The sequence below is a fragment of the Aythya marila genome (genome assembly GCF_965140915.1).
Source record: "Aythya marila genome assembly, chromosome: 1".
NCBI classification, from domain to species: Eukaryota; Metazoa; Chordata; class Aves; order Anseriformes; family Anatidae; genus Aythya; species Aythya marila.
In genome coordinates this window covers 27,455,977-27,478,556 of record NC_139042.1, presented here as the reverse complement: position 1 = coordinate 27,478,556, position 22,580 = coordinate 27,455,977, and the positions used below count along the sequence as shown (strand labels likewise).

At 39.9% G+C, this 22,580-nt stretch overlaps 1 protein-coding gene across 1 annotated transcript; it reads left to right on the top strand.

Annotated features, from left to right (window-relative positions):
* The first annotated feature begins 2,362 nt into the window (after positions 1 to 2,362).
* On the top strand, positions 2,363 to 21,846 carry MRPS31 (mitochondrial ribosomal protein S31). Its single transcript, XM_082782295.1, has 7 exons — positions 2,363 to 2,485; positions 4,143 to 4,430; positions 4,782 to 4,940; positions 9,741 to 9,887; positions 12,916 to 12,989; positions 16,281 to 16,424; positions 21,521 to 21,846. Exons 1-7 carry the CDS (start codon positions 2,418 to 2,420, stop codon positions 21,730 to 21,732), a joined length of 1,092 nt encoding a protein of 363 aa, XP_082638421.1. The 5' UTR covers positions 2,363 to 2,417; the 3' UTR covers positions 21,733 to 21,846.
* Positions 21,847 to 22,580: the final 734 nt, after the last annotated feature.

Below are 22,580 nucleotides of genomic sequence, written 5' to 3'. Positions count from 1 at the left end.
TTTACTCCACTGAACCTGTACAAAAATGCATTATAAATACCATAAAGTTAAATGCCCCATAAAGTTAAATGCACTTTTTTTTTTTTTTTTTTTTAAACCATCAATTTAATGAATTGTAGGCTTCAGGTATGGGTGATTTTTCCATACAGTTCTCTTCTTGTCAAAAGTCCTCTTAAATGGTTTGGGGCTATTCTTCAGAATATGGCAATTATTAAGGAAGAACAGGCTTACCAAATTGTGAATGGCTATTGCTTTAGTGTAGAAATAATTGCTGAATTTGTGGTAAACATTTAATGACAGCAAAATAATTGTGCATCTCAAATGATGTGAAACACTTAGAGATCACTCTTTACTTGCAAGGAATTTTCAGCTGTGAGTTGATTTTTTTTTTTTTTTAATAGGACTGCAGTGCTGTTGGAAGATCCAATTGGTGAAAATTATCTAACACCTAATGCAGTTGCTGTTTGTCAGCTGAAACATCAGATCTTGGGTGTTTCAGCATGATTGTTCAGAAACATATACTTCAGGCAGACTGTCAGGCTTGAAGGGCTGTAGTTTGGACTCTACGAAAGATGTGAAAGTACTTGACATGTCTGGGAGAGTTTAGGGCTGCGAAATGCCACACTGCAATGAGGACATTGCCACCATGCGGCTCCTTGTGTTACCTGCACCCCTTTCTGCTCAGTCAAACGGTACTTTTTGCAAGGGTCTCCTTGTAAAACGCATTGCTTTCCATCCTGCAGGATCCCAACACTCCAAGCCTATCTCCTGGGCCCACCATCTCCCATCAACCATAGGCAAACCATTTATTCTCTGAAAACTATTTTGCCTTTCCTAATGCTTAGGGAAACGTTCACTGTCCAGGAGGATGAACATCAGCTCTTCTGAAGCATCCTCCTGGAATAGCACCCAAAGCTACAGAAACGAGACCATCAAAACTCGCCCAGCAGTAGATGTTGCCCAGGCTATTTGGAGAGGTAGGTCAACCCATACAGTGCCACATGGGGATTGCACAAGGAGGAAAAAGTAAGATGGCTTCTGCATGTAAGGCCTTTCTTTAGTTGTGGACAGATTTTGTCCAGAAAAAGAAGGTAGTCAGGTCCTGAATTTTTAACATATAGAAAGCACCATCCAGCTTTTGTTGGTTGTTTATTTGTTTGTTAAAAGCAATTTGGGATCTCTGGAGGATCTGGAATTGTGATGCAGCCCACACAGAGCACAGAAAAAAAGTGTCATTGATACCTTTGCTCTTTTTAGGACTTCAGATTACTCTGTGGGTCCAAGTGGCCAGTGGTATAAATTTGATTATCTCTGATTCACAGAAACTACCCATTCTGAGGAAGAAAAAAGCTCAACATCACTTTTTCCCCTTCCCTTTGTGGCATGTGCTTTTTGCATTATACATGTGAGCAGTGTGATTCTCATCTGCCACGCATGTGGTAGGAGAGCACAGGTGTAAAAGCCATTCCAGAGGCATAAAGGACCTTCACTCTTCCCTGGGTACCTGAGAAGAAAAAAGGTACCCTAAGAAGCAAAGGAGCAAATGGGGGTTGGATGCCAAAACAGTGGAAACAAATGTGGAACCAAATACGCACCACAAGTGCACAACTGGATGAAACCAGTGGCTTGGGGTCTTATATCTAATGTTTTCAGCACCACAAACTTTAGAGAAAGGTGAGAGGCACTTCAATAGGCTGGCTGTAAAGGAAGTTACTTTTAAATCTCTTAAAACAATTTATGTTCTGAAATACAAGATCATCTGTCCTTCAGAGGCGTTGACCTTGGTCTTCAGATGTCACCACAGGATGGCTTGGGTTGGAAGGGACCTCAAAGATCATGGGAAGGGATGCCATAGTACTGTTCTGGATGTTATCTTTTTGATTTGTTTATATCTTTATTGATAAAATAATAAAAAAAATAGGAAAAAAGACACTTTTTGGAATTTAAATAATCTGTTGGCAAAAATATCGAGAAACGCATACTTATGGGGGATCTGGCGTTGGTAGGCCATCCTCCCATTGAGGCACAATTGGTGTCGCTATCCCAGTGCCAACTTGATGACTATTCAGGGATGGAAATAATGAGAGTCAGCTCATTAACAGAGCCATCAATGAACGTGAATCTATTTTCCTCCACAAAGTCTTTAAAGGCAGGGCCGCAGACAGAAGCCGCTACAAGCACCTGGTCTTGCCGACTCCTTAACGCTGCGCCTTCCCTGAGCACACCGCGCCTCTGCAGCGTGTAAAAGCTTTAAAAACTAAAAACTTCCCAACAATTCCCAAGCTCTCGCCGTGCTGGGGACAAAACGCGACAAAAAAACGCGACAGGGCAAGGCGGAACCCTCGGCTCGGGGCTGCTGTTCCCGGCCGGCGGCGCTGCGGCGGGGGCCGGGAGCTCGGGGCCGGGCAGCGGCCGCCATGTGGGGCCGCGGGGCCGGGCGAGCCGCCCGCTGCTCCCTCCTCCTCCTCACCGGGCGGCCTCGCAGGTACCGGGCCGGGCACCGCGACCCCAATGCCCGCAGGGTGCCGGGTTACCGCGGGCAGGCCGCCGCAGCCCCTCGCTGTATCCATAAGGCGGGGATCTGGCGGCTTTTGGGGTTGTGGGGGGTTGTGTAGGGGGGATGTCTTGCCCTCTGAGGGCTTTACAGCGGTGTAAGCAGGATCCCTGAGTGGTTTTACACACTGTGTAGCCTGAGGGCATGGAAAGGAGGGTGTTTGGGGAGGGTGTGCGGAGGGCAGCCCCGTCAGGCAGCAGGGATCCTCACCAGCGTGGCCCCAAAACCATGCCTCTGTTAGCCTGCCGCATTGCAACAGTGAGATTTGGGGTTTAACACTGGGAATTTAGTGATTTATCAAGCGTGGAGTGACTGGAGTAATACTGAGGTGCCCTCTGATAATACTAGTTATTTATTGTTATTTTTTTGAGAGTTATATGGGAGAGATGGGGAAAACGTCAAAATTGCTGCAGATTAGCTGAAATATTTTGAACCATTTTTCTTTCTTCGTTAACTTGAAGGCGGTTCCTAAAAAGCAGTTTTGAATTGAAAGATTTAAAGGTTTCATTTTATGTGGTTGAAGAGAGCCGTTCTTTGGATTTTATGGTACTTTTTTTCCTAAATAATCCAGTTGCATCCGTGTTTCAGCAATATCCTAAGCAGCTCTGTGCTGCCCCCGGCTTCCTGTACTCACCTGCGCCACGCCGGTTTTGGCGTCTGTGCAGTGGTGAGATGTGGTCAGCTAGGCAGGGGAGCTCTTCCAGATGGAAAAATAACCAAAAAAGCTGTTTTGTGTGTAGCCGGGTGATTTTACTGCAGGATCTGTTTCCTTGTATGGCTGCACAAGTGCCTGGCTGCACGATGTAGGGTTTGATAAGTTTCATGCTTGTAGGACTGTGAGGGATGGATGTGGTCAAAGGTTGGACGTGATGCTTAGGGACATAGTCTAGTGGGTGATTGTGGTGGTAGGGGGATGGTTGGACCAGGTGATCTTGGAGGGCTTTTCCAACCTTAGTGATTCTGTGAAGGATCAATGTGAAAGGACATGGGTGTGAATACGCACTGATGTTGCCAAATCTTTTTTTTTTTTTTTTTTTTTTTATGCATGGTGGCAGTGATCTCTACTGCGATATTTTAAAAGTTCCAGTGAGTTTTCTATAGTACTAATGAATTTAAGTATTAGGTACCAGTCATTTTTTTTTTTGAATAGTCGTGTGATTTGTTACTTTTTTTTAACCTAGGCTCATGCAAATTTACGTTTATAAGGTCATAGTACCTAGCACGGAATAAACCCAGCAACAATGTTAAAATGTAGGGATTTTGGGTGGTCTTAACATTTTGTTTAAGTTCCTAGATTAATCAAGAGTTTGTTTGTAGAGGGAATAAAGTTGTTCATATGCTTTTTGTTCTGAAGAAGCCATAAATAGCCAAGGGTTGTAAATAAGGGCTTTAGCACTACTTGAAGAACCAAAAGTACATTTAATATGTTCTTAACGTACTCAGTTTGCACATAATTAGGCCTAGACAGTTGTAAATAATGTTTTTTTTTTTTTTAATGTAGGCTTACAAAATTCAACTGCGGAGCCTGTTCATAACTTCAGATGTGTTTATTTATTTGTTTATTTATTTACCTTTCTGTATTATCTAGCAAAATTCAGAAACTCTTCAGCACTAGCAGTGTGCTGTGTACAGAGAAGGACAAATCGACCACTTCCACAGGCAGCACCAATGAAGTGGCATCAAAGAGTCCGGAGGGTGCAGCAGAAACACCAAAGCAGAAGTTGTTGAACATCATTGGTAACATGAAAGTAGAAGTGACCACCAAGAAGAAATTTCAACAGCTAAAAACGCAAGAGATCAAGAAGCAAGCCACAGACAAGCTGGAAGGCCTGGACAGTAGTAGCACGTTTCAAGGACCTACAGAAGACGCCCAGCGGTAAAGTATAACATATGCGCTTCTTAACCAATGTTCTTTTGTTTTTTTTCAGATTGTTTTTGTTGTTATCTAGGACAAAATAAAGCATCAGCTGGTGTTACCAAACACAGAAAAGAACCTTGTGAAGGAACATAGCATACAATTGCAGCTTGTGGTAAATTGTAGAATGGTTTGGGTTGGAAGAGACCTTAAAGATCACGTAGTTCCAACCCCCTGCCATGGGCAGGGACACCTTCCACTAGACCAGGTTGCCCAAAGCCCCATCCATAACTGCCATTTCTGTATTGTCATTTTTTATTATATTTAGGCTTTAATGCTTTTATATTCCATATCTGTTGTGTCTCTTGACAGAAGCAAACCTTTGAATCGGGAACTGGTGGAAGCTGTTTCTGCAGTCGCATCTTCCTTACCACGCAGCAAGGAACAGACAGAATCAGAACTACTTGCACAACTAAGAAGACATGAAGAAACCACAGATAAACAGAGAAAGGGGGGAACTATTAACATACGGTCTGTATACTGAACGCTGTTCTCAGTCATACTTGAAGTTTTGATTTGGCATCGTCATCTTGAAGGTGGCTGGATTCTGTGTTGGAAAGATGGCCCTAAAAGACAGGTTGTCCTTGGAATTAATGAATAATGGGGTTATCATTGGTCTCGTTTACTCCATAAATTTTGGCAGAAATTGAACTGTTTTCCTGTGCAGGATCATTATTTAATTATTTTCTTGGATAGACTAGTGAAATAAGGGCTTCTTTCTTCTTCTTCTTCTTTTTTTTTTTCTTTTCTTTTTAGTTTCAGAAATTTTCACGTAATGGAGGGACTTGTAGACGTTTCAGACGCTCTGTCTGGACCGGTGAATTTTCATGACAGCTCTGAAGAACTGAGCTGACCTAGAGCAACTCTATTTATAGCCCCACCCTTCCTTTCAAAACTTTCCAGTCAACCCAAGAAACTCATCTCTTGGCTCCAGTCCGTTTCCAGTGTGGGTTTCAAACAGATGAGAAACATTTGTTTGGAAATTGAAACAGTTGTGCATATTGCTCTTCTTTTGGATGACAGCTAAACACAGACTGTTTTTTTCGGCTAGTATTCAGATAATTACTCAGAAAATAAGGCATTAAATCCAGATGAAATGCTGAACTAAACAGAAAGCTGTATCTTCAGCAAAATAAGAATGTGAAGCCTTTATTTATGGCTCTTTGCAGTGTGAACTGCAAGAATGGTTATTATCTTAGGTTGAATTTATTCTGTGGAAATGAATTTGTCCCAAACCAGGATTTAAGTTTGGACCATGTAGGTTGCTATAGGGATTTGTAAGGGATTTGTTTGTGCTTTGTGTGTTTATCAATGAACTGCAAGCAGAGTAGCCAACAAACTAATGATGTTTGCTGCGGATGTCTGCGTTCTAAGGGAGTGAAAACTGAGGAAGAATACAACAGATGGTTGCAAATAAATCGAGTAATTGGGAAGCACAGTGCTCAGTGAAAAACTTGCTTAAACAAAGTGTGTGTTCTTCAGGGGTTGTCAAAGAAAAAGGGAGAAGCTTTGCAAGTTTCCCTTTTAGCCTGAATTCAGGATTTTTCCACCAATGGTTGTTGTGGAGAGCAGAATGAAATTCTCTCCAAGCATGTGAAGTCCGTGCTGTTACGTTGAAGTACGTTTTTAGGTAATATACACAGGCATCTCCAAAGGCTGCGTGTGTGCTGTTTTCATAACCTCCTCTCAGTCTGAATATGAGAGACCTTGAGAACTTGACAGAAGTTTCTCCCTCCACAGGCTTTTGGAGCCAAACTGAATAGCTTTGAAGGTTAAAGATCTGAATGCTTTACGTAAAATCAGCGCGTTTCTGCATTCTTCTTGGTTTTGTTCAGTATTACCAAAAAATGTGAGACGCTTCCTAATATAAGAATAACAAATGAGGAGTGCTTTGTATAAGGAACATATTCATTACACTGGTCATTAGCAGTGAGGTTATTCCATATCTGTCCCTGGGGTTTTTGGAAGAGTAGAGTACACAACTGCCTTAATAATGGTATAGTCTGTGGGTGGTCAGCTTCAGTGTAATTACAGCAGCAGTTCCAGAGAAGATGTTGGAGGGTCATGCTGTTACTGACCAAGCTAATACGTGCGGTGGCTAACCTCATGTGCACCTGCACCTCTTTCTTAAGATACACACGCTCTAAATTTGGTGGTTTTGCTTCCTGGCAGTGAGGTCTCTCTCTAACCACCCATTGCGCTTATCCTGAAGGACCTAACGCAGCTGCGGCTGCTGTGGAAAAATGAAAGCGTCTGAGGAAGTTACAGTCTAAGCAGAGAGGCTTTGTGCTGTTAAATTCTGAAGAAATTTAAAAGCTGAAGTCCCTGCCTTGTGCGGCTCTATGCAGTTGGTAGAGGTGGTAAGATGTTAAGATGGTTAACATCTTGTGGATGGATTGCTTTGGGTAGAAAAACGCAGACATTCAAATGCCACTATGGTTACAAAAATTTCCTTTTGCACACAGCCTTTTAGTTGGTGAGGAATGTCATGATGGGCTTGCAGTGCTTTGAGTTGGCACTTTCTTTGACTCCCTGAGCCAGCTTTGTGAACTAGCTCGTTTCCACCTTGAAAAATATCTTATTTTTTTTTAACATACGCTGAAAAGTCAGGTTTTTTCCTTAGTTGTTGGGAAATGCTTTGAAACTAGCAGTGGTGGATGGGTTGTCTAGAAAGATAAATAAATCTTGCTGATTGTCATGACTGAAAACTTGGCTAACAGCAACATTTCCTAGCTGGAATCTGAGATTAATTTGGTACTTTTGGCTTTCTGGTCAGTATTAAAAATGTTGATTTAAAAGGTCCAGTAGCCCTCAGTCTTGCTTGGGCATGACTTCATTTTCCAAAAGTACCTCTCTCCACACAAAGCACACAAAATGCCTTTAAAATATTAGAAAGCAATTGCTTTTTTTTTTTTTTTTCCAAATAAGAATTATCACAAAATAATCATGTCTGTATAAAAAGAGAATAATGGCTGCTGATCTTTTCATAAAGCTTTTGTATTCAATATAATTAAATTATAAAAGCCAATATATATTCCTTTTATTTAAAAAAATTTAAAGATGAGATATCATCATAAGTGTTAGAACCAAATAATGCTCAATGGCAAAAAAAAAAAAAAGAGACCTCTATTGCCATTTTTGAGAGTATCAAATATATATTTTGTAAATCTTTTGATTTGTACTATTTCTTTTCCAGTATCGTGGCCTGACCTCCAGAGGTCACTGTTGTACACAGCTGTCTCTCTGCCTTGTTTTGTAGCCGTCCCGAGGACAGCCTGTTCACAAGGAGGGGAAAATATTAATGACACAGGAATTTATTTATTTTGGTGTGGAATGAAGTTTCACGCAGTGGAAATTACAACAGCTCTATACCAAAATAAAACCAATGGCAACGCAAGTTGAAATTTCAGCTCCTGTTTTGGGTAAAAAAAAAAAAAAAAAGATAAGTAATTTGGAGCTTAAGTCTAAAATATATCTCGAGCTTCCTGGATCTTTGTTTTTAGGGTCATAATTAACAGTTGGTAAGCAGGATGGAGAGAGGACCTGTGTTTGTTATAAAGGCTCAGCCTCATCCCATCTCTGGAAAGCAGAGAGATCCGGGAACTTAGGTTCTTAGCCTCATCGTGGGGCTTGAGGTTTTATCATGCAACATCCAACCACTGTAGATACTTTGGGGCTGGAATATGAATTTATAACCTGCTGTTTTTCATTATAGAAGGCAATGAAAATGTCTTTGTGGTTTTATTTTTAGGGAACGGAGGGGTGCTATTAATTACGGAGTGATGAATATTGCTGCCAATAATGCGCCTGTACCAGGGCTGGGGTGACATTGGGACTTTCTGATGAGCAATCCGATGCCGTCGACTGTATGTGCAAATAGATGGGTGGCATAGCGTGTCCAGAAGGATGACCCCCCATGCAAAACCCCAACTAAATCGAGTTCTGTCATGAGGAGAGCTTCTTGGAAGAAGCCTGATCCCCCCCATAGCACAGGAACAGCACAGCCGAGTCGAGCTGTTGGGCTGGGCCCCGTGGGGCTGACCTTAGGATTTACATTTGCCTGACCCTTGGAAGCGTGTCGGGACGCTGGCCTTACACCAGCTCGCTGCTGCCAGCAGGCACTACGGAGGGCAATTTGTAGTGTGAGAGGCGCAAGTCGTCAGAGGTGGTTTTTCCTTTAAGATTAAAATGAAGTGATTTAAAGCTTATTTTTGGATGCCTGTCTTTCAGAGCAGGTACTTGAAGAGCTGTGCTACTCTTGTTCTGCCATTCAAAACCACATCTAACGCTGAAGACAAAGCCTTATTGCGTTGCTGTGGCAATTAGCTTTTACAATTTTGGAGAAGTATTTCTTGCTAATAAAATCCCTTTTAACTTAAGATATCAAAAGCATAGTTTGAATTAATAAAGCTTTTCATAAAATGGATACACAGTGTTTTTTACTCGGCCTGTTTTTGTTTTTTGAGACCACCTTGATGTCTTCAAACTTGAGCACTGCAGTTCTGGATGTCTGCATGTTATCGGAAGCAGTTAGGAAAGGAGGAATAACCACCTCGGTCTTTACCAACCCACAGACACAACATTTAAGGGGGCAGGCAGTCTGTGTGTTTCATCCCTTACGTTCAGAACAAGTGCTGCAAAGTGCACTGGAAAAGATAGGAGCGTTAGTTCTTCCTGCGTGATTTTGGCTACAGAATTGTGAAGGAAGATGTGGCCTGGTAGTGCTGTGACATGATTATGCAATGCAACAGATTGCAGTGGATCAGGAAAGGTGACCTACTTATTAGGGTGGCATGATTGACCTGTGTCAGCTGATGTGTGAAGGCAAGCTTCTTTTCAGGCTGCAGCAGCACAGCTCTGTCCCTGGGCAGAGTTGACTCCTCTCCAAAAGAATCGGTTATTTTTACTTCCTTATTTCAGGATATTCCTTGTATCCAGAGAAGTTTCTCTTGTACTTAAGCAAAACCTACCTAATACACTCTGTGAATATGGGTGTGCAGATAAATGATAATTTTCTTCTAATTGGAAATGAATAAGTTTCAAAGAAAGCCCTCACTGTAGGCTAAAATAGCACTTTTCACTTAGAATATAACAACTGAGATAGTTTTAAAGAGTAAGACTTAAGTATATGATGAGTTAAAAATAGATGTATTTGGTGAGGAATGTATAATTATGAAACCTATGGAAAGTAGATTTTCTGATTGATACGTGTGACAAGCTTCATTCCCGTGTCAGTTTGTTGACTTTTTACTTTTACATTTTTAATTCCAGCAATGTTATTTCAGAAATGTCAATTAAAAGGCAGTCACCAGCTCAGAGAGGTGTGATGATATCCAATCGCATTTCCTTGGCGATGGAGGAGGATGGGCAAAGACTCAAGCCTGAGAGACTCTCATCTCGCTCTTTTGACTCAAGAAGGTATTTTTTGTTGTGTTGTCTTCCATTGCCCAGAGGAGGAGTGTGCAAAAAATTACTAATGAGGAATATTTTAAATGTAGTCCCATGTATTCACGGTACCATGATGCTTCAAGTTTTAAAGGAAATTTAAAATTATTTTTCAAGAAGTGCTGTTAACATTGAAATCAACTTCTGTGAGAACACATTGGTTAATGTTAACAAGGTAATCAACATATTAATGCCTTTCTGATACTAGATTTTAATTTCTTTAAAAAATGTGTGGTGCTGAAAGGTAATTGCATTTCTGTTTTAACCAGTTTAAATAATTCTCACGTACAATATAATTTTATATTGCTGTGCTAACTTTTTGTGAAACGGGTGCTTTGAAGTCTTACTTTCATCTAATGGAAAACTGATAAACGTCCTGTTCAGAAAAAAATATGTGTTCTGTTGGGGTTTTAAAGAGATTTTGAGTGTTTTTATTTATTTATTTATTCATCTTGATTGCCCATGATATTATAACTGTCTGTAAAATGAACTTAATAATTTATATGGAGATTTCAGGCTACTTCATAAAGTTCTCCTGCCACTGTTTTTACCTGGCACGTCTATTTCTTCATTCATTAAGGAGTGCTTTTTACTCCTATAAGCTGTGCTTTCATGCCTGCGTTCTTTTAATTTTCCCGTGGCAGCTCATGATCACGTTCCTTCTCAGTGGCTTCTTTCTCTTGCGGTTCTGTTTTTAGTGAGATTAACTTTAATCATGAACGTGCAAATTGACACCTTTTTCTTGGGGTTAGAGGCTGGAAGCTGAGGGAATAATTTGTGTTTAGGGTGGATAATCCTGAAGAAAGAATTTGCATAACTAAGAAAAAAAAAAAGCATAAAGTTGTAGGTGCGAAGATGTACAGCAATCTGCCCTTTTTGGCTGAGACATCTAGTTCAGTATTTCATAAACAGAGAATTATGACTTCCCACAAGGAACTAGTTGGAGCTTATGCACTGAGCCATGCAGAACGTGCAAAAACCTCAAAGTGTGTGTGGCCAGTTGTTAGAATCACTTTGCCTGCTTGCTGAGATGTTTCTGCCTAACTTCCTTTTTCTTGAGCTACCAAACCGTTAAGGTATGTTAGAAGGTGTGCAGTATGTCCTGGGACTTGTTGTTATAAGACCAGGAACATCCTTCTGTGATGTAAAGAGCAAGAGGTGCTGCTTTTGTTGGAAGCTGAAAGAAAAGTGGAACGAGGTTATAGACCAAGCCCTTGGTAGCTTAGATATTTCTGCTCTGGGATTTTCATTCATTCCATTCATTCTGCTATGAACTGCTTAAGGAGCAAGGGGACAGCCCTCATTATCAGTTGCTGAATAATAGCTCCATAGATAGATATTTTTAATCCAGGGATAATTTTCAGACAGGGTTGGTAGTCAGGTGAAAGTCATTTTGTTATTAAGCTGTGATTCTTGACTGACTGAGAAATAATTGATTTAAGGTGTTGGATTAAAAGATTTTCCAAGTTTGAAAGAATAGAAATAATATGATCTGTAAGTATATGCTGAAAGCTTGAACTACTACGTGTTCACACAGTGTATATTGTATCTTTGATAAGATTTTCATTTATTAATATACTGCATAGTAAAGCAGATTTCACTCATATTTGAGAAATTTATTATATTTATGGTATCTGAGGAGCCATCTCACCTTCGGAACAATACTTTAAAAAAAAATCTTAAAAAGATTTTTTAACATCTCTGAAATGAACAAGCTGGTGGCAGTTTCACTCCCAAGTTTCCTTCTGCATCTCTGAAATTCTGGCAGGTGTACTTATCTATTGATAATATGCAAAGAACGGGTTAGGAAGAAGATGTTTAAATGGAATTAGTGCGTTTCAATGAACGGGATGATGTTGCTTTATAGTAATTTGAACTAGTCATTTTAAAACAAATGTTCTTCCAAGCCATGCTTGTATCTTCAGCCAATGTTTTTGGGAGTTACACACAGATAGGAAAATATAATCCTAAATCAACATTCTTTCAAGGCTGTGTAATTAGATTGCTCTATGCTGGAATAGATCCAGGGTAGTTACATCAGTAAAATGTAATATGACAAGAGCAGGTTTGCAAGAAGTAGTTGTGGCCATCAGAAATCAGCAGTAAAAACAGAGAGGTGAAATTTTTATGGTCAAGAAAGGCAGGTGTTGCCAAGGTAGCAATAAATATGTGTTAACATAAAGTAGGAACTATTAGAATCTCAGTGGAGGTCTGCACTAATAAAGGAGATCGCGTGATTAAAAGGATCATTTGTTCTGAAGTTCAGTGTTTTACAGTATAGGCATTGTTTTCTCTTTGTTTCCATTTGTAGAAGAATTTATTTTGATTAATTGTTGAACCCTTGGAATTTTTGACCTTATTTTTTAGTATAGGCTAATGCTGGAGATAAATACGTTTAAAAATAGATGGTCAGAATAAAATATTTTTATACTTGGAAAGGAGAGCACCAGGGTGATGCTATTTAGAATATATCATACAGCCAGGTTTTGTGTGTTTGCCATGTGGCACGAGAGGTGGCTGTGTAATCTTCCAAAAAGGCTATTTATGTCAGAAAGCAGGAATTGTATCATTACGCTGTTGCCTTTTCTCTTCCTGAATTGTGCAATATTATTTACAGGAAAAAAAAAAACAAATCACCAAATTTCCTTTTTAGTTGCAACTTTGTGAAATTGTTTAAGGACTGTAGTTTGATACTGTTTAACTTCATTCAGATTTGTAAATATTTAAGTGAAAAATGACTGCGAATATAATTGATTTATGCTCATTCTTTCACATAGAAATGTTCTGGGAAGCTCTGTTACAGAGTAATAATCCAATCATAAACACTGTGGTTAAAAGCCTGAGGATTTAAAGAGAGTCACTATCTCTCTCTCTTTTTTTTTTTTTTTTTCTCCAGAGATCTGTTAGATCATAAGAATATTTTGTGCTTTTAAATTTTGTATCTGGCAGTGTTGTGAAGTGTTGCGAAATACTAAATATCGTTTTTCTCTTTTGTTTATAGAAGTCTTAGAGAAGGAAAGAGGCTTAATATATTCACTAAGGCTCCTCCAGAAACGGAAAGCGCGCTGAAAACAGGTTAGTGGAAATTCAATAATGAAAAAGCCAATGAAGCCAAGTTCTGAATTTTTAGAATATCAAGGGATTCACTGTTGTGAAAGAGACTCATGACCTGTTAACTTCCTGCTTTCAGACCTGTAAAAAATATACTTTAATGGAACTCTGCTTTTTAATGAACAAAACTTCCACACAGGGTCACACGTTGGTGTTTTCTGTATTAATTAGAACATTCTCTTACTGAACTTTGAAGGGTAAAACCAACTCTTTGTCACTGTGATTGCTTTGGAGAGCCTTAAACCAGTCTGGAGAACAGGTATGTGGGCTCCGTTGGTGTGTTCGTTCATTTTGCAAACTTGTTGAATTCATTTAATGGCAAAGAAACACAAGGCTGTGGTGTCAGGGAAACAAGCTAGCTCTACAGGTGGCTGTGCCAAAGCAGTGTGGAAACAAACTCTACTGTAAGCCTGGTTGCTTTGTGGGCTTCTTTCATCTGGTGTTACGTGGGTTGCTTAAAAGATCCTGTAGTGCCCAACAAACAACACCTTGCTTTACCTACTGTGGCTAGTGTTTCACACATGAATACTTAAAATCCACACCAAATCTCCTGTGAGATTAAACTAAAAGAAGACTGGTGAAATGGATATGACCCACCTCCGTATATCTCTGCAGGAAGAGTCTCAGTTGCCACATCAGGGGGATGGATTTCACACGTGAAGTATGACTCAGCTTTAACACAGACTGGGTTTTGGCTAAGGGTGTGTGATTATGGGCAAGAAATTTAAAGTCTCTCCCTCGCTTTTGCCTTCTGAACAATGAAACTGCATTCCTACACTAATCTCTGGTACGCTAATTGCTCTAAACTATCCTGAGATGCTTTGGAAAAATGCTTTATTGCAGTGTAATGACTTAGAACTGTATAGAAAGCTAACACGTGCAAAAGAAATAGCATTCTTCCTCTCTGGTAGCTTAGAAAATGGAACTCTTTTTTTTTTCTTTTTTTTTTTTTTCTGTTTCAAGAGTAAGATTATTAATTTTTGTCAGCTTCCAGCTTAGTAGTTTTCTCTCTCTCTTTTTTTTTTTTTTTTTTTTTTTTGATTTGAAACTACAGGGAGAAACTAATTGGTTTATTTGATTTCTCTAGGAAAATGTCACATGGGGCTATTTGCCTATTTTCAAGCAGCTGTGAGCTTTCTGAGTGTAGCCACCTCTGTGGTCAACTAAGAAAGTTGCTTATTAAAATGGAATTCAGTTTGTTGTTTTTAAAAATCGGTCTCTATTTCAGATAAAACCACAGTGAATGCTGCAGGATTTGGGTTTTTGTTGTCGTTGTTTTTTGTTTGTTTTATTTTAGTTATCCAGACCAAAGTGGTACTCAAGTAATTGATATTTGAGTTGAAACAAATTTACTGAGGTCAAATGATGAGAGCTTAATCTCTCTTTTTTGCATGGCACAGTGTAGACATGCTGGCACGTGGTCGTCACACCAAATAAAAAGTGAAGATACAAAATTTTTGCATGGTCCAGTTCTGTTAGAAACGGTGTAAGAGAGCAAGTGGACTTTATTGGCTTTATAAGTAGATAGAAAGAAATAAGGTTCTTTCAGCTTTTTTATGTGGCATTTCCCTGTTTTATTCCAGGTAGCCTTGAGGAAATCTACCATATATTCTAAGCCAGAAAGCTTATTAAATGGCTTACTGACTAAGCCTGACAAACTCCCTCCCCCAAAAAAGAAGCCTTAATCTCAGGAAATACCAGCATGATACATGATACCTTGATTCATCTGCTTTCACTTTTCTTGGCTCGTGTTAGCTGAGATCATGAGTTAAAATATTATTTATAAATGACAGAGAAGCAAGCTCTGTGTTACATAATGAATATTTATTTGGAAAACGTGAATGTTAATGAAGTAAATTGGCATCCTGAAAAAATAGTTCATAACTGTTAGTGTAAAATCTCAGTATTATTTTCAGTTGCACAGAGGTGAAAATACCATTTATTTATGACCTTTACTGCAAGCTTGAGAACATAAGTTTCATCTCTCCTCTATTAGAAGATTTATTAGCAACACATTGTTAGAAGGTATTATTTAAGATGTGGACAATAATTTAATTCTGGTATCATTTTCTCATGTTGTCTTTTATCTGTTTATTCCTGCCTCCAGCCCTCAAATCAAAGTAGGCAGCTGGGGAATATAGTTCTGCAATTTTCCCTGCTAAGTAAGAAGTAATTTGAAAAAGTATCTTCTGATTTGATGCAAAAAATGAAAACACTTTCCAGCATACAAAAATACTGTTTGCACTTTGAATGTTTTCTTAAAAGGAGAGGGAAGATTTTTATTTTTTTAAAATATGAGTTGTAAGCCACGGAGCCAAAAATGAAATTATGTCTTCGTTTCAAATACTTAAGAGTAGTAAAATCATAACTGATTGGCCATAATCCACTTCAAATGGACTGTAACACTTGAATTCACACCAAAATCTCTGTCCTGGGGAGATTAGGGTGAACTGGTAATGGGAAGACAAGAAAACAGAGGGGAGCAGGACTTAGGCCAGCTCATGAAACAGCACCCCAAGGCACTCCCAGCTGTTCCTCCCTGTCCTGTGGTAACAGCTTGTTCCCTTTGTGTTCCCTTCGTTTCAGGGATGCGGTTCAGTCTGGGCTCATAACCAGTTCTCCGAGGGTGGAGGGGCAGGAACTCCCTGAGAGTGACTGCTGCCATGTGAATGCACTTGGATTTTAAAAATACACTCGGATTTATTTAGCAGGTTAGATACATCCCTAAAGGTGCTGTTGGACTGACAGAAAAATAGGACATCAGGATTTCTCAAGCCCAGGAAACAGAAATCAGGCCTCCTAGGGTGGTTGGGGAAGGGGTTGCCATCATTTATGGATTAAGAGTTGTCTTCCTGAAGGAGAGTGGAGTTAAGTACCTGAGCACTGCTGTAGTAAGCAAGGTTGCTGTAGCAGAATGCACCAGTCAAGTTCAGAATTTGTTATATATACAAGCTGGAAGACAGAAAGGGGAAAAAAAAAAAAGTGAAAAAATCTTACTCTGGGTGAGGAGCCTAAAAATATACTGTCCTTTACTGGTTCAGAATTATTTTCTCAGATGTTTCCTAATTCAATGAAATTTCATTTCAACAGACAATTCTCACTCGAAAAAAGTGATGCTGGCCTCTAAGGTAGAAAAATTTGCATAACAGAGAGCACTGGTCTCTGGAAAGGTTAAGGCTAAAGGATATACATTGTGCTAGCCAACGAGAAATTTTTGGCGTGCTGATAGATCTTTAAAAAATTTTTGTGTTTTAGTATCTTCACCAACGATTTGGGATCTGGAATTTGCAAAGGAGATTGCAGCAGTGACTGACCAGCCTCCCCGAAACGGTTTTGAGGAGATGATCCAGTGGACAAAAGAGGGAATACTGTGGGAGTTTCCAATTGACAATGAAGCAGGTATGGGCAGCGTTAACTTTTAATATTTGTCTGTATTTATCATTTTGGGGAATTAGTCTGTGTTCTGAGACTTTGACTGTTTTAACACGGTGTTTCGGATGATGAATCATGCATGTGATAGTAAACAAATGCAGCTTTCGAACGGTTCCAAGTCGGAGATTCTTCAGCTGAACTCATTCTGGCACTCCTCAGGTGAAGTCCTGCAGGTGGTTTGGCTGATCTGAGGGCTGCCTGCTGCCAGCGCCGGGAGTTCTCCCTCCCTCCCTCCCTGTCCTGGTGCTTTCAACACCAGAGGGCTATTCAAGTCTGTTACGTAATACCTTTTACTATGAAAAAGAAGCTTCTAGCAGAGGAAGGAGACTCTCGAGACTGCCGTGGGTTTTATAATGCTTATTCTGTTCTTCAGTGCGGTTCTCGGACGCGGCGACTAGCCAAAGCCTAGTCAGCTGTTTGCCAGTTCCGTATCAGTACTGGCCGAGTGCTAAACAGTCATCTGCTCTCTGGTTTATCAGTTTCATAGGAAAAAACAGTCTCAATATTCACTCATTCTGGGCATCTATCTTAACTAGATATCTTTGTGCGTTGTATTTGCTCCTATTTCCATTTATTAAAAAAAAAATCCTATTTCCATTTATTAAAAAAACCCCAGCCACCACCACTAAGTAAACAAACAAAAAAAGCCACCTCCCTGAAGTAAAGCCATCAGAGAAAAGAGAGCACGTTAAGGAAGGACTACAGAAAGCAAGTGTACGCTTCAGGAATGGGGGTTTCATAATTTCAGGGAGAGATTGAGTGGTTTCTTTCTTTATTTTTTTAAAAAAGACATCAAACAGAACTACTTGAGAGTGATTCAGTCACTGAAAGCAAAACAGGTTAGTATCTGAAGCTGGGAGTCTTTGAAAATCTGTCCTGTGCTGAATTGCAAATTGCATAATGTGCTTCATTGTCTCTTCGTATTTATGCTCATCCTATTTTGGCAGTTTCTTCACAGAATTTAATCGCTGCTCCCAGAATCGATCTGTCCCGTCATGTAGAAGTCCAAGTATATTCCAGTCGTGTTTTTGCAAGCTGAAAACCGCTGCGGCCGATGGTTTTTCTGTTGTTGTAATGTGGCTGGAACCCTGCTGTCTGGGGCCCTCAGCGGACCGGGCGGCTTTGGCGGCCGCTGGTTTGGAGCAGCGTGGCCGGAACCGTGCTGTCTGGGCTGGGATGGCACGCGGACAAAGAGCCTTCACAGATAGTTAGACAGGAATCTTTACTGAGTTGTCCACAAAGACCGGTCATGTGGAAAATGCCGGCGGAGCGTTCCGAAATCTATCACCTCTCAGGTTGAAATATCAAGGCAGTGAATTGGGTTCGATCAAGCTGCCAGCTCTGTCCTGGCGCAGGCTGGTACTCAGACCAGCTACGTCCAAGTACAGTCGAAAACTTGAGAACCTCCTTCCAGTTATTTCCACACACCGCACAGCCAGTGGCTCTGCAGAAGAAAGATGCCCCTTCCCACCGTTAGCTCTGCAGTTTGGTAGCAGTGAGCTCCCTCGATAGGAGGACGTTACCTCAGCTTGTTCTCCATCAAGAAATGTGTGATTATTTTTTTTTTCTTTTATGCAGAAGCAAGGGGCTCTGAAAACGTCTCTGTAATTAAATTTTCTGTTGAGAAAGCTTGTGTGTTCAACTTCTAGTGTTATGAAAGCCTTTAAAGTTTTAAATGAAATATGAAAAATAAGGAAGACAGCTTATAACTGCTTTTCTTGGCTTCAGAGCATCTCCAGTGTTCTCGTCTGAGTGCTTTACCAAGACACTGTGCTGAGCTTTGAGGCATCAGGGCAGGGTCATGATGTTTAAAACTTGTCTGGCCCTAATAGGAACATCTGAAGACGTGGCTAGACTTACTGGCTTGCTGCAGCAGCCAGTAAGTCTTCCCCCTTGCCCTGTTGTCAGCTCCTGCCTGCGTTTCTTTCCCTTTTCTGATACAGTTGAAGTCACTGTTAGGCAGCAAACTATCTTTTTTTTTTTTTTTTCTTTCCTTTTCTCCTGCCTCTGATTAATTTTTACCAGATTAGCAAACCAGTAGCATGGCTTGCATAACATCATTCTCGCTCCTCCTCCTGTCTGGTTGCCTCTTCTGCTTCTAGCAGGGTTAGCTCCACTCCGTCATTTGCCGTGGCAAAAAGTTGGGGAAGAAGTTGATTTCTGACCTTTTAAAATGATGCCTGTGTATTCATGCCTCGATGACTCAAATCCTGAGGAGTGCAGTGGTTAGGAGGGCCAGCACGTGTTATTGGTGCTGCTTTGCTTTAGCAACCCATCCTGAGGAACAAATGCTGCTGGTACGCCAGAGATAGTTATAGCATAAGCAATAGCTGTAGTGGAAGTCGTAGAAAATTACTGCCTCTTGCCTCTGATGGCTTTTGTAGGCAAAAGATTGCCAGGTCCTGCTCTGTCTGTTCTGCTGAGATGCTTTTCCCAGCGTTGGGGCACTTTACCAAGAGAGGTGGCAAATGTTACGCAGTCATTTTAGGGGAAGGGATTGTTTTGCTTATTTTTGGTCTGTTCTAGGGGCCTACTGTCAGGGCATGATTTATCTTGCTCAGAAAATACTTGGTCCTCTATTTACTGAGAATTTGTCATCCAGACACCCTATAAGAGTAGACACCCTATAAAACACCCTATTTGCATTTGAGATGTTGCCTTTAAGGGAAGGCTGACCCTTTGGAAGGGTTAATGTGTTAGCTAAAGAAATTTTTCTAGACTTTCTCTTCTGCAGTACACATGGAATTGGAAATAGGAGGTTGAGAGTGACTTTTTGCTTTGAAATTGATAAAGAAAATCCTCTGCTTTAGGCTCCCACCATGCACGTCCTTTCAAATGAGGTTTCTGAGGACAGCTGAAGAGAGAGTGAGGGACAGGCTTGTTCGTCCCCTGCAGCAGGAGGTGTGACTTGCTGGGAGTGGGGCAGTCATGCGAAAGTATCTCAGCTAATCAGTTCCCACCAGAGGTCTCGTCCTCTGATGCTTTGGGCAGTTGTGGTCTCTTTGTGATGCATGCTTTACTTTTCTGAGGACTGAAACATGTGGTCTAGCTGAAGTATTTGGACGTAGCACTTCATCCCCAAACCATGTATCATGTCTTTGACAAATGAGAGATCACAACAGATGATGTAATGTTCCTCCTGACCTGAATTTTTGTGTGAGACTATAAATGATTTAAATTCCTTTAGATTAGAGATGAAAATTGGAGAAACTATTAACTAGACATACTCTCTTCCTCTACCCTTTATGTCCAAAAGAAGAGCATGAGAAGAGCCCACACTTACTGGCAGCATTATTCAGATTCTTTCAGCAGTGGGTTCATTGGTTTATTTCTCTTGGATTTTTGTGACCAACAGAAGCATGAAATCTGGAAAGGATGGTAGCTTGTGAACGCAACCGTCAGCATCTAGGTACGGGGAGATTCCACCTCCCTGGGCTGGGGGAAGGTCAGTGTGGGTGGCATGGTAAAAAGATCATCTCTGTGCTTCTCTAAGTAGATGTAGCTTTTCAAGCATCTTAGAAATACAAGTTCTGAAGCTGCTGTGATCTTTTTTTATTTCTTTTAACATATCAGAAACAGGAGAGAGCTTGTGGAAGAAAGAAATACACTTTCTCTTTCAAAGATGAAGAGGATGAGTGGCGTGTAGCTGGCACTGGTAGACACTGCACATATTTCTGGGAAAGATGTGCAGGGAAAAATAGATGCGTTTCCCAGCTCCTTCAGGCAGTGCACTACCTAATGGAGGAAAGACAGAATGCAAACTTAATGAATGTGATACACAGGTTGAGAGTCTTCTCCATCCCAGTATTATGCACCTAAAATTGAAGAAACTTTAACATATAAGGAAGCCTAGGACTGAGCTGGCTTCATTTTCTCATTTTTAATTCTGATGATTTAATGTTGGCAAATAACATATCATACCTTAGCTATTATAAGGAAAAAATGTACATCCGTGGCGTAGACTTCCCATTTTTGTTGTGTGGAAGAGTTCATGTGCAATAGTTTTCTCTGATAAATTTTTACCCAAAGTTGCAAGTGTCATTTACAAATACGTAGCAGATTAGGATCAAGTAAAGATTTTCATACATCTCTAACAGAAGGAAAATGTTTCAATTGCAAATCCCATTTTTCTGTGTTTTTTTTTTTTTTTTAATTTTTTATTTTATTAAATCTCAGGAACTGCAAAAGCAACCTTTTTTTCTTCTATATGAATGAATTTGTGCTCTAAGTCTTCTCGTGTATGCTAGCATCATCACATGAACATCTACAGCTGAAATCCACAGGATGGAGGACAAAAAACTGCCAGAGGATCTGAGCTATATTTGATTAGAGATCTACAATAATCCCCTGTTCTATGTTTCTGTGCAACTGAACGCTTTTGAATGCAACATTTTTTGCATTGGTCACTACTTACAAGTAGCAGCTGGTGTGATAGACAACATTTTTGCATCAGAATATGCTCACAGATTTGAAAAGCATTAGGAAAGCAGTTTCCCCTACCCATTTGGTAGCACTGGAGTGCTAAAACTGTGACTTGCAATGAACATGCAAGTTTTTTGTAACAGTTCTGTATCAGATACTTCAGGAAGTTGCCTCCTTCATTCAAGATGAGTTTGTATTCTTCAACCCTCTGTAGAATTACACGATCAATTCTTTTTAAAAATAGTTTATTAAAAGTGTTGAGAGTCTAAAAGGTGATACACCTTATGAATAAAGGTTTCATGTATTGAGCAAACTTTTTTTTTTTCAAGAAGATTGATTTTTGGCATCAGCCTTCAGCAGTGTTACTATTAGATATCCTTGTAAACGGGAGCACAAAGTGGAGATAATATGGTAGATGGATAGGATATATGCTGACGTTTTCTGTGTGGAGGGAGAAATTAACATCTTAGAATTCTGAAGTTTCTTACACTTCGTGGTTTGTTTAATGCAAAAGGATTAAACGGCACAGAACCATTAATTTTACTAATTAAAGGTTTATTTACAGGCTGTATTTTTTTATTTTGTTAAATTCACTGTTGTATTATGATAATGACTTTGTCATTTTGTGTTCCTTTTGGTAGGGATGGATGATGATGCTGAATTTCACGAACATATCTTTCTGGAGAAACACCTCAAAGACTTTCCCAAGGAAGGACCTATTCGCCACTTCATGGAACTTGTCATCTGCGGGCTTTCAAAAAACCCATACCTCAGTGTTAAACAGAAGATCGAACACATTGAGTGGTTTCGGAATTATTTTGACGAAAAGGAGGAATTTCTTCAAGAGATGTGAGACTTGGGAAAGTGCTTAACTTGACATGAAGAAAATGAAATGAACGAAATACTGTCGGTGCAAAGTAGTCATGTCACCGGAAAGTTGCATTTTAAATAAAAAAGATCATACTTTCATGTGTGTCCATGCTTATGCAGATCTTTTTTAGGAACAAAAGAAGGAACTGAAAAGTATAGATCTAATAGAATGTGCGTTTTAAATGTAGCTTATCAGAATCATCTTTTAAACCTGAAACTAATCTTCTGACCTTAGAATATATTAAGACTAATTCCAGTTCTTACTCACTTCCCATTTGATGTGTATCTTCACAGGTTTGTTCATCTTTTACGTTCTTGAAAACTTGAAATGCTTTCATAGCTCAAAAATCCTGACACAGCTTTAATTTTTAAAAGCTGTTACTGAGACAGTAACGTTTCATTTTGGTAGCTCATTATACACTGGTGTTTGGATGGTATTTGGAATACCATCTTTCATTAATCATCTTTATTGTTTCATTTAAAAAATATTGTTCATTGAATTCTTTCTTGTTTTCTCCCATTTACAACCATTACTTTGGTAGTTATTTGCCCTATCAATATGCTCCTGTCTTTGTTTTTCCCCTGTATTTCTTTGTAATCGATGTAGGAAGGAGGAAAGTTTGGAACAAAGGTAAAATACTGGCTTCACATGCAAACTATTTCAAATCAGAATTGCACCAAAGGAAAAAAAGTAAAAGCTGGCCTTTTTCTATGACTTAGAGTATTGTTGCTGTGTTATGCTAAGCTGTAGGATGTGAGTTTGCTTGTCTGGGAAAGGATGAGACTGGGGTCGTGGAAGGGAGAAGCAGCTCTTTGATTTTTTTTTTTTTT

Coding starts and splice junctions, on each gene's coding strand:
- MRPS31 (XM_082782295.1), top strand. CDS start 2,418: ATGTGGGGCCGCGGGGCCGGGCGAGCCGCCCGCTGCTCCCTCCTCCTC. Junction 12,990..16,280: donor GGAAAGCGCGCTGAAAACAG/GTTAGTGGAAAT, acceptor TTTGTGTTTTAG/TATCTTCACCAACGATTTGG. Junction 16,425..21,520: donor TCCAATTGACAATGAAGCAG/GTATGGGCAGCG, acceptor TCCTTTTGGTAG/GGATGGATGATGATGCTGAA.